The sequence below is a fragment of the Ascaphus truei genome, chromosome 11 (genome assembly GCF_040206685.1).
Source record: "Ascaphus truei isolate aAscTru1 chromosome 11, aAscTru1.hap1, whole genome shotgun sequence".
Classification (NCBI taxonomy): domain Eukaryota; kingdom Metazoa; phylum Chordata; class Amphibia; order Anura; family Ascaphidae; genus Ascaphus; species Ascaphus truei.
In genome coordinates this window covers 10,766,995-10,779,135 of record NC_134493.1, presented here as the reverse complement: position 1 = coordinate 10,779,135, position 12,141 = coordinate 10,766,995, and the positions used below count along the sequence as shown (strand labels likewise).

At 42.9% G+C, this 12,141-nt stretch overlaps 1 protein-coding gene across 2 annotated transcripts in view; it reads left to right on the top strand.

Moving 5' to 3' along the window:
- RHBDF1 (rhomboid 5 homolog 1) overlaps positions 1 to 12,141 on the top strand; it is a 353,037-nt gene that overhangs the window by 242,822 nt on the left and 98,074 nt on the right. For both annotated transcript variants that reach the window (XM_075565248.1, XM_075565249.1), the window contains 3 exons: positions 6,548 to 6,670; positions 9,391 to 9,551; positions 10,539 to 10,790. In XM_075565248.1, the coding sequence (XP_075421363.1) occupies positions 6,548 to 6,670; positions 9,391 to 9,551; positions 10,539 to 10,790 (536 nt within the window). The remainder of the gene's footprint in view (positions 1 to 6,547; positions 6,671 to 9,390; positions 9,552 to 10,538; positions 10,791 to 12,141) is intronic.

Here is a 12,141-nt window from a genome sequence, read left to right as displayed (position 1 = left end):
AGGTGAGCTGTGGGGGACGTGAGATAAAGAGGCGCTTGTGGGTTAGTTAAAGCACATGTAAAGGTAAGCTGTGGGGGACGTGAGATAAAGAGGCGCTTGTGGGTTAGTTACAGCACATGTAAAGGTAAGCTGTGGGGGACGTGAGATAAAGAGGCGCTTGTGGGTTAGTTACAGCACATGTAAAGGTAAGCTGTGGGGGACGTGAGATAAAGAGGCGCTTGTGGGTTAGTTACAGCACGTGTAAAGGTGAGCTGTGGGGGACGTGAGATAAAGAGGCGCGTGTGGGTTAGTTACAGCACGTGTAAAGGTAAGCTGTGGGGGACGTGAGATAAAGAGGCGCTTGTGGTTAGTTACAGCACGTGTAAAGGTAAGCTGTGGGGGACGTGAGATAAAGAGGCGCTTGTGGTTAGTTACAGCACGTGTAAAGGTAAGCTGTGGGGGACGTGAGATAAAGAGGTGCTTGTGAGTTAGTTACAGCACGTGTAAAGGTGAGCTGTGGGGGACGTGAGATAAAGAGGCGCTTGTGGGTTAGTTACAGCAGGTGTAAAGGTAAGCTGTGGGGGACGTGAGATAAAGAGGCGCTTGTGGGTTAGTAACAGCACGTGTAAAGGTAAGCTGTGGGGGACGTGAGATAAAGAGGCGCGTGTGGGTTAGTTACAGCACGTGTAAAGCTAAGCTGTGGGGGACGTGAGATAAAGAGGCGCTTGTGGGTTAGTTACAGCATGTGTAAAGGTAACCTGTGGGGGCGTGAGATTAAGAGGCGCTTGTGGGTTAGTTACAGCACGTGTAAAGGTAAGCTGTGGGGACGTGAGATAAAGAGGCACTTGTGGGTTAGTTACAGCACATGTAAAGGTAAGCTGTGGGGGACGTGAGATAAAGAGGCGCTTGTGGGTTAGTTACAGCACGTGTAAAGGTAAGCTGTGGGGGACGTGAGATAAAGAGGCGCTTGTGGGTTAGTTACAGCACGTGTAAAGGTAAGCTGTGGGGGACGTGAGATAAAGAGGCGCTTGTGGGTTAGTTACAGCACGTGTAAAGGTAAGCTGTGGGGGGCGTGAGATAAAGAGGCGCTTGTGGGTTAGGTACAGCACATATAAAGGTAACCTGTGGGGGACGTGAGATAAAGAGGCGCTTGTGGGTTAGTTACAGCACATGTAAAGGTAAGCTGTGGGGGACGTGAGATAAAGAGGCGCGTGTGGGTTAGTTACAGCACATGTAAAGGTAAGCTGTGGGGGACGTGAGATAAAGAGGCGCGTGTGGGTTAGTTACAGCACGTGTAAAGGTAAGCTGTGGGAGACGTGAGATAAAGAGGCGCTTGTGGGTTAGTTACAGCACGTGTAAAGGTAAGCTGTGGGGACGTGAGATAAAGAGGCGCTTGTGGGTTAGTTACAGCACGTGTAAAGGTGAGCTGTGGGGACGTGAGATAAAGAGGCGCTTGTGGGTTAGTTACAGCACGTGTAAAGGTGAGCTGTGGGGGACGTGAGATAAAGAGGCGCTTGTGGGTTAGTTACAGCACGTGTAAAGGTGAGCTGTGGGGACGTGAGATAAAGAGGCGCTTGTGGGTTAGTTACAGCACGTGTAAAGGTAAGCTGTGGGGGACGTGAGATAAAGTGGCGCTTGTGGGTTAGTTACAGCACGTGTAAAGGTAAGCTGTGGGGACGTGAGATAAAGAGGCGCTTGTGGGTTAGTTACAGCACGTGTAAAGGTGAGCTGTGTGGGACGTGAGATAAAGAGGCGCTTGTGGGTTAGTTACAGCACATGTAAAGGTGAGCTGTGGGGGACGTGAGATAAAGAGGCGCTTGTGGGTTAGTTACAGCACGTGTAAAGGTAAGCTGTGGGGGACGTGATATAAAGAGGCGCTTGTGGGTTAGTTACAGCACATGTAAAGGTAAGCTGTGGGGGACGTGAGATAAAGAGGCGCTTGTGGGTTAGTTACAGCACGTGTAAAGGTAAGCTGTGGGGACGTGAGATAAAGAGGCGCGTGTGGGTTAGTTACAGCACGTGTAAAGGTAAGCTGTGGGGACGTGAGATAAAGAGGCGCTTGTGGGTTAGTTACAGCACGTGTAAAGGTAAGCTGTGGGGGACGTGAGATAAAGAGGCGCTTGTGGGTTAGTTACAGCACGTGTAAAGGTAAGCTTTAGTTACAGTACTTGTAAAGGTAAGCTTTAGTTACAGTACTTGTAAAGGTAAGCTTTAGTTACAGCACGTGTAAAGGTAAGCTTTAGTTACAGTACTTATAAAGGTAAGCTTTAGTTACAGCACTTGTAAAGGTAAGCTTTAGTTACAGCACGTGTAAAGGTAAGCTTTAGTTACAGCACGTGTAAAGGTAAGCTTTAGTTACAGCACGTGTAAAGGTAAGCTTTAGTTACAGCACTTGTAAAGGTAAGCTTTAGTTACAGCACGTGTAAAGGTAAGCTTTAGTTACAGCACGTGTAAAGGTAAGCTTTAGTTACAGCACGTGTAAAGGTAAGCTTTAGTTACAGCACGTGTAAAGGTAAGCTTTAGTTACAGCACGTGTAAAGGTAAGCTTTAGTTACAGCACGTGTAAAGGTAAGCTTTAGTTTCAGCACGTGTAAAGGTAAGCTTTAGTTACAGCACGTGTAAAGGTAAGCTTTAGTTACAGCACGTGTAAAGGTAAGCTTTAGTTACAGCACGTGTAAAGGTAAGCTTTAGTTACAGCACGTGTAAAGGTAAGCTTTAGTTACAGCACGTGTAAAGGTAAGCTTTAGTTACAGCACGTGTAAAGGTAAGCTTTAGTTACAGCACGTGTAAAGGTAAGCTTTAGTTACAGCACTTATAAAGGTAAGCTTTAGTTACAGCACGTGTAAAGGTAAGCTTTAGTTACAGCACGTGTAAAGGTAAGCTTTAGTTACAGTACTTGTAAAGGTAAGCTTTAGTTACAGCACGTGTAAAGGTAAGCTTTAGTTACAGCACGTGTAAAGGTAAGCTTTAGTTACAGCACGTGTAAAGGTAAGCTTTAGTTACAGTACTTATAAAGGTAAGCTTTAGTTACAGCACTTGTAAAGGTAAGCTTTAGTTACAGCACGTGTAAAGGTAAGCTTTAGTTACAGCACGTGTAAAGGTAAGCTTTAGTTACAGGACTTGTAAAGGTAAGCTTTAGTTACAGCACGTGTAAAGGTAAGCTTTAGTTACAGCACGTGTAAAGGTAAGCTTTAGTTACAGGACTTGTAAAGGTAAGCTTTAGTTACAGGACTTGTAAAGGTAAGCTTTAGTTACAGCACTTATAAAGGTAAGCTTTAGTTACAGCACGTGTAAAGGTAAGCTTTAGTTACAGCACTTATAAAGGTAAGCTTTAGTTACAGCACGTGTAAAGGTAAGCTTTAGTTACAGCACGTGTAAAGGTAAGCTTTAGTTACAGCACTTATAAAGGTAAGCTTTAGTTACAGCACGTGTAAAGGTAAGCTTTAGTTACAGCACGTGTAAAGGTAAGCTTTAGTTACAGCACGTGTAAAGGTAAGCTTTAGTAACAGCACGTGTAAAGGTAAGCTTTAGTTACAGCACGTGTAAAGGTAAGCTTTAGTTACAGCACGTGTAAAGGTAAGCTTTAGTTACAGCACGTGTAAAGGTAAGCTTTAGTTACAGCACGTGTAAAGGTAAGCTTTAGTTACAGCACTTATAAAGGTAAGCTTTAGTTACAGCACGTGTAAAGGTAAGCTTTAGTTACAGCACGTGTAAAGGTAAGCTTTAGTTACAGCACGTGTAAAGGTAAGCTTTAGTTACAGCACGTGTAAAGGTAAGCTTTAGTTACAGCACGTGTAAAGGTAAGCTTTAGTTACAGCACTTGTAATTGAGACTTGATAACCGAGGTCAGAAAATAACATTTGGTAACTATACCCAGGACTGTTTATTTTGTTGCAGTCTTTAACACCCCATCTAATAATAATAATAGCATGTTCTTGTATAGCGCTGCTAGTTTTACATAGCGCTTTACAGAGACATTTTGCAGGCACAGTCCCTGCCCCGTGGAGCTTGCAACCTATGTTTTTGGTGTGAGGCACAAGGTGATAAAGTGACTTGCCAAGGTCACAAGGAGCCAACACAGGGAATTGAACCAGCCTCCCCTGCTTACCCCACCTGATCTACAAGTGGTGCAGGATAGGGCAAAACTGTGACCAAGCTCGATTCTAGCAGGACAGGAAATACCTCATCCAGTATTTTTCTATGGTTGAAAAGGGGCATTTGTTTTTGATCTTTTGTGTTTGAGAATCAACATGTTTTATAATTATTACTGATAAGATCCTGTGCGGCGACTATATGCTGTATGCAGAGATTATAGTGGAATGCTATAGTGTATGATGATTGTGCATGTACAATGCGTGGAGTGATAGAGTAACCCAATGAGGAGTGACAGAGTGTAAGGGAGTCCGGTTGAGCAGGGGGGCTCAATTCCAGTCCCCAAGACTCCCAAACAGGGCAGGTTGTAAGGATATTCCAGCTTTAGTACAAGGGGGTGCATCAGTGGCTCAGTTAAAGTCTGAGCCTCTAATTGAGCCACCTGTGCTGAAGCTTTCATATCCTCAAAACCTGACCTGATGGGGGTCTTGAGGACTGGAGTTGAGCCCCCTGCGGTAGAGAAAGAGATGGCAGTGAAAGTGTGTGTGATGTTTAAGAAAACATCTTATGACCAATTTGGGTTTATATATGCTTTTTAGTGATTGGGAGTGGGAGCTTGTGATATTGGAAGGTTTCATACTGGGTAATTTTGATATTGATGCTGGTGGCTTCCATATGTAGTGCTTTCTGCTACGTTGCAAGATAGAAATGTGCTTATTCTGTACTTACTAGAAGGCTACTGTAGCGCCGACGAGGTTTCTAAAACAAATCTAGGGCAATCACCAACAAGACCCAGGTACATGCTGGGTACATGCTGGGTACGTGCTGGGTACGTGCTGGGTACATGCTGGGTACATGCTGCAACATTTCAGTGACATTTCTGCAGACAGACTAATGGCCCATCGGATTAACAGCGGGGGTCCCTGGCAGTCACATTCAAACTGAATGGGACTGCCAGGGACCCCTGCTGTGTTAATCCGATGGGCCATTAGTTTCTGCAGAAATGTCACTGAAATGTTGCAGCACGTACCCAGCATGTACCCAGCACGTACCCAGCATGTGCCTGGGTCTTGTTGGTGATTGCACCAGATTTTCCAAGGCAAGTTTTAGAATACTCGTTGGCGCACCTGTACTGCAAGGCTCCATGACGTGTTTTTGTGTCTATGTATCTCAAATGAAAGAAATGCTCCTGCTATTATATGTGAACAACATGAGGCGGTGCAAAAGCACTGAGTGACGTGGCACCGACATCAAGGTTTGTTTCAGTGAAAACGCAATTCCTGTGGCATAAGGGCTTGGGCTCATTACTTCAAGGGGCATTCCAATGATGCCATGGCATAAAGGCTTAGCAGGCAAAAAAGGCACAGGCTTACAATTTCATCAATACTGCATGTTAAACTGAATGGGTTTGCCTGTATGTGTACTAGTATATGATAGAGAATTTCTGCAGTGGGATTAAAGAGCATCCAGACAAACATCTATAAGTGGCAATGGGCACTATTAAAATGTTTGCTTACAAAATATTTGCCCTGTCTGACTCCCCTGCTATTTTTTGAGTAACTGATGGAGGAGGGGCAGGAAATGGATGAAATCCAAAGCTTAGAGTGTACGCTGTTCAGGGCATGAGAATTTTGAAAGCATTTCATTTTGAACCTGTGTGATCTGAAAGAACTAGGGTCTGTTGAAAGTGATTTTTTTTTCTTTTTAACTGCTTGTTCTTTCAGATTTTTTAGTTTCACAGAAATATTTTCTGTGACTTTTGAACCCACAGAAGTAGAGGCTGTATCATTGGAAAGGTTCGATTCAATAACCCTTAGGGTACCGCTATCACATTCCCTGAACATCACAATGGCCTGGACTCTACGGGCCCTAATGATCTCTGTGATAACGTGGCACTGAGTGTGAAGCAGGGAGCCTGGTTCAATTCCCGGTGTCAGCTCCTTGTGACCTTGGGCATGTCACTTTATCTCCCTGTGCCTCAGGCACCAAAAACATAGATTGTAAGCTCTATGGGGCAGGGACCTGTGCCTGCAAAATGTCTCTGTAAAGCGTTGCATAAAACTAGCAGCGCTATACAAGAACATGCTATTATTATTATTATTATTATTATAATAGAGTATTAAGGTTTTTGCCGTTACTCATGGTAAGCAGACCACCAAGTTCCAAATTAAACTTGCTATGACATACAGTACAGTTCGAATCCAGCTCCTTGTGCAATAATTATTTGTCCGGACACAAAATAGTGAATGCTAAATACAATCTGTTTTGACATTTTTCTTTTGAGAAGAGTATACATATGATAGAAATCTACAGCTTCAATATTCACCGCATTTGTCAAATTGAATAAGCCCCTCACCTTATTTACAGCTACGTCTTGTGCGAAAGGCCCACCACATGATGGTATTCCCGGGAATATGCTACTAAAATTGCCAAGAACTGTATTTTAAAGAATAACTTGAACATTGTTTTATTTTAGGGGCGCTCTTTAAGGGAAGGCACCTTACGGAGAGTACAAAGGCGTAGCTTCACCCCAGCTAGTTTCCTAGAAGAAGATACTATGGATTTTCCGGATGAATTAGATACATCGTTCTTTGCAAGGGTAAGATATTACCTTTGACATTTCTATAATGAATGCAGCAACCCGTGATGCTCGTTTCTTTTTTCCATATTACGCGAACCAGGGGCTGATCCACGGTCTCCTGATCTTCTGGGATTCACCGGTTCCACATATATATATACGCACCGTTTTCTCCCTGGCGGAGACGAAATTATCGCCGGGGTCCTATGGCCGATAGAGAGCTGCAGTGTCATCAGATTTTGTTAATGGCTTTTTATTGTGAAACCAGCACAAAAACTACAAATATCTCAGGAACAAAGGTGCCCCCCAGAGTTCAGGAGAACACTGGAAAATTGGGATTGCTACTTTAGGACATTATAATCATATATAAAACGTATAGCATAAAGAAATATTCCTTGCGTATTTACTAATATTCTTATTGCATAATACTGAAAAGCCCTTTAGCGCAGTTACTATTTCAATTATTGCTTGCACATTTGTCTGAATGTATCCACGTGTAAGGTGTCAGCAAATCCGCTGCACACCTTTAGATACTGATTATAAGTATCCTCTCCTATTATAACACTTGACATTGGCACTTAAGCTACTGATGATGAGCCACAGGAACAATTGTGTTTACGGACAGGAAAATGCAATAAAGGTGGGATTTTTATTTGATCCAGTATTATCACATTTAAATCAGACCACCCACTGCTTTTACTATAAAACACAAGCATTTAGATAACACACTGCGGTGATTAAAGCTGCAGACATTAATGCTGGCTTCTTGTTTTAATGTTTACCATACGTAGGGTCACTTCAAGCACTTCTCTCCCCATAAAATACAAATCAACCCTTCAGGGTTCATGTGTTTGCAGATAACACTAACAGCAGCCAGTAAATACCAATCACATTACTCTCCCAAAAATGCAGGTAGAATAGAAGTCAAAATATTGCTGAACAGGGAATGTTTAAAACGGTTTCAAAATGTAATTTAGAAGTTTTGCCGTTTGCTTTTACATTTTTCTGATTTAAATGTCTTTTTACAATAATAATCCCAACGTACTAAAGTTCTTGATAAGCAAATCATGCTCAGATAATATGCACTTATATCAACTAAACTCCAATGTGTTCTAATTCATGTACCAAAGAAATATGCCAGAGTACTAATTATCCTGAGATGGATAATAGCTGAACGTAGCAAATAACAAGAATATATTAAAGAGATTATCTGAATAATGTTCTTACATTTTGAAAAAGTAATCTAAATGGAAGAAAATATGCCTGTAAATGTGTCCAAGCAACACCCCCTCACCCCATGTTTTACCATTGTAACGTCCCTGGCTTCAGTTTTTAGAAATCCCACTTTATTTAAATTCTGTAATTGAATTCTGGACGTGTGATTTGCTGAAAATTTCCCTGCCTGGTTAGTTAAAATGGCTGCCGCCATACACTAAGGCAGAGGTTGTCATGATAACAGCTGATGCAAAGGACAAAATATCTCAGTGTTATATTGCAGTTCCCTAACTCTTCCTTAAACACCATTACCCAAACACTCACTGACACATATAGAGCAAAACTGAAGCAGAACACATTGAGATTGATGTAAAGTGATGCTGAGTCAATAAGAGACAACTTGCGCCTGTTTTTAGAGTAATTCCCCCGTAGGCGTCACCTGATAAATATCCCCTCAGTATGTAGTGTGTATCCCAGTTTTAAGAAAATAAGGTATTAGTAGCTAGGGCCTGGTGACTAAAATGATGCATCCCATGAAAATACCCTTTTAATATGTGCATCACGTGCCTCTTACCCCCTTTTATCTTCAGCTCTACTACTTCGATTATTTAAAAGCGACACATATTGTAAATGATGTATTAAATATTTGGAGCATGTCCCCAGTTGATGGAGCATGATACATATGCCTCAGAATATCAGAGACTTTATTTAGGACTCTGGTAATGCACCACACTATGGCATGATACACTGAGTTAGCCAGCCTTACTGTTCCCTCTGGTGGGATAAGTTGGGATATTCTGCACCATGATTGCCATTGAATCCTATGAAAACTCTGTGATATTTTGAGTTATACTGAGAAAGGTTGTGTTATCACTAGGAACAATGAGATCGGCTACTTATGTATCACAAGATTACAAAGGATAACATTTGTATATAGCATTACCTTTCTTTCACTTGCAGTAGCTTGGGTTTTAAGGACCCACAGAGGGAAACACTTTGTTGGAGCCTTCTACAGGACCATAACAGGCAAGAATGTTATAATAGGGTATACATTCATACATACAGTGCCATAGATACATATATACAGTACACACACACACATACATACATACATACATACATACTCTCTCTGTAGTTGCACTTATACACAGTTTGCCATGAGAGATTCGCCAGTCTGTCCAGTTTACCTAAGATTCCATTATTATCCTAGTCATTCTGATAGACCTGACGAGCCTGGATCATGATGGCCCACCAGAGCCTGGGGCTCACTGGGAATCTCCTTACTATTTAATGGGCTAGTCTGATCCTGGGTAATATGATGCCATTTCAAAGGCTTGGCTTCTACACTCGGTCATGCTGAATAGAATTAAAAATAAATGCTTCACAGTACAAAACCCATCAATCTGCCCCAAATGTTTTCTTTTCATTTACCTTGACATGATGCAGAGGTTTATTGGTTTGGAAATCTATATTTGAACAAGTAGTGTGTTGGCTGTTAAGAGAATGTTCCATGGTTTTATTGGTAGGAAGGAGTCCTACATGAGGATATGTCCAGTTACCCAGATGAAGTGTTTGAGTCCCCATCTGAAGCGGCCATCAAGGAGAGTGAAGCAAAGCTAGAAGATGGGGAGGAGCGGACGGGAAGTGCCTTGGACAAAAGTGAACTTGAAAAAAGTCATTTGATGCTGTGAGTATTCATCAAGCTGAACACAATAACATTGTTTTAACTTATGAGAGTTGTATATAAATTCCTAACTATTTTTAATAGCCTGAGCTACCATTTATTTGCTGGGAATAAAGCATATATATGTTTGAAAATGGAAAATATTGTCTTGAAAACTAATTTAAATGCAGATTTCCTCCCGCAATCTTGATCTAGCTATAGATGTAGCAGACGTTATTGCTACTGCTGACACGTTGCAGCGGGGGAGGGGTGGGAGGGGGGGGGAGGGGACACACAAGGCACCAGTGGGAGCAGACGCCATTTGAAAGGAGTAGCCATGCGTGAAAAAGGAGAAGGGTTACCACACGAATATAATTGCTGGCGGTGCAATAACGATGGCTACATCTGTGCCAGGAAGTCAATAGGAGTTTCCAAGCGATCGTGCCGCCAATTGGCACTGATAGTTTAATGCAGGAAATCCCCACAGTGTGGAGATGGTCACACAGCAAGCATGCAGACAAAGCCTCGTATCGTTCGGGCCCCTTCTCGTGGGAGCTAAACCCTGCACAGAAATTCTGAAGCCATTAAAAAGACATCCATTGCATACTTTTTAGGACATCTTTGTATAGTTCCGTATATGGATTAGTCATGTGAATTTGATTGTCATTTGCAAACCAATTGCAGTTTGGCTATATTCGGTCAATAGGAGTGACAACGGATTTTCACTGTTTAGGAAATGGTGCAATCAGTATCAAATGACCTCAAAGTATATACTTTTTATGCTAAGTTGGCTGTACCAGTTCAGTGGAGGGGATGCCAGTGTTCAGAAACATTTCCTGCATTTAGACAAGTTAAATATTTTCTTAGCATTATATAATCCTTTAATAAAAATGTATGATCTTTCTATAAGTAAAGTCCAAATATTTACGGTTATACCTGAGTTATATCATATGTAATATCCACTCCATCAAAAATGAAAAGCAAATGTTTTTTTCTTCTTCTCACTTTTAGGCCTTTGGAACGAGGGTGGCGTAAAACAAAGGAAGGAACTTTTTTACAGCCAAAAGTACGATTGTGCCAGGAAGTAGTCAGTTTAAGCACACAAAAGCGAGGGCAACGCATTACCATACCAGTAAAGAAGCTCTTTGCAAAAGAAAAAAGGCCGTACGGTCTCGGCATGGTGGGAAAACTGACAAACAGGACTTACCGCAAGCGAATAGACAGCTATGTAAAAAGACAAATCGAAGATATGGATGACCACAGGTAAGTAACAACTGACGATAACATAACTATGTAGACAAATAATTTCTTAATATTGGTGGTGTGCAAACATGCTGAGATTCGTTTTCCGCTGTTTCGGTCGAACATTCCAAAAAGCACATCTGTTTGAGCAGATGTATGAGGAAATGCAGCAGCACAGGTGCAGATGGATGCAGGTCAGTGTGGAGACTGGAATGGTGGATCGGGGGACCAGTTCTAGCTTGTGCTGCTCTTTCTGCTATAGCAGTGATTCCCAACCCCAGTCCTCAAGGACCAGTAACAGTGCAGGTTTTACGGATACCCCGGCTTGAGCACAGGTGGTTCAGTCACAATGATTGGGCCACCTGTGCTAATGAGTGGATTGCCTTAAAACCTGCACTGTTGGTGGTCCTTGCGGACTGGAGTTGAGAACCACTGTGCTATAGCAACAGCTGAGGAACCAGCAGCAGTTGGTTGTGATATAGTGGAGGTTTAGGAGGCACTGCAGAAGGGGACAGTAGGAGATTAGTAGGACAGCCATTGAGAGTACTTCTAGCAGTAACACAACTGCTGGAAGCCCAAGTGGGTTAAGTGTGCCAGTCATTGCTGGTGAGGGTGACAGTGTTGATGTAGTAGGCTTAGTGAGGAGTCTCCTGGGGAAGTTGAGGTAGAGGAGTGCCACAGTTCCTCTCCCAGACGTCACAGTGGTAGGCCCCTGACTGATATTCCATCCTGCTCTCTGAGCTCATAGGCATCACAGAGGCATTGTTTTGCACCACCATGCGGTGGGAATTCTATGAATTATGTGGGTTGTGACCTACTGCATCTTGTGTGATGCAGTGGTGCTAAGGAGAATGAATTGGTACTTCAGGGCACCATCTGCAGGGCAATCAAAGTGACGTCTGGGAGAGATATCATCAGCAGTCCCTTTCAACAGCATTTTCTTCCAGACCTGAGGATCCTGCTCTCACCATAGAGACCTAGCACCACTCCATGAAGGAGGCGGTCTCCCTCACTTTCACCAAGGCTGCACACGAAGAGCAGGTGGCTCCACGGTCCGTCTCTTCTAGGAGTTCTGTTCCTAGGAGGAGTCCTGTGTAAAGTACCTCAGGTTCTTCTTGACTGATTACCCCACACTCACTACCACCACGACCACTCCGTAGATAATTGGTCCGGGGACTGAGAACAAGGCAGAGTAGGCAGCTGAATGGAACTAGGTCCCAAGAACATTGGATTACATAGCACTATCCCCACCATTTCTTTTTTTTGGAACAGCAGATTGTGCCTGCCTTACAGCGTGCCGAAGCTCGTCTTGGTCCTTTAGTTATGCCTCCTAATATAGGTGATGAGAAGGGAGATCCAACATCCTCTTCAT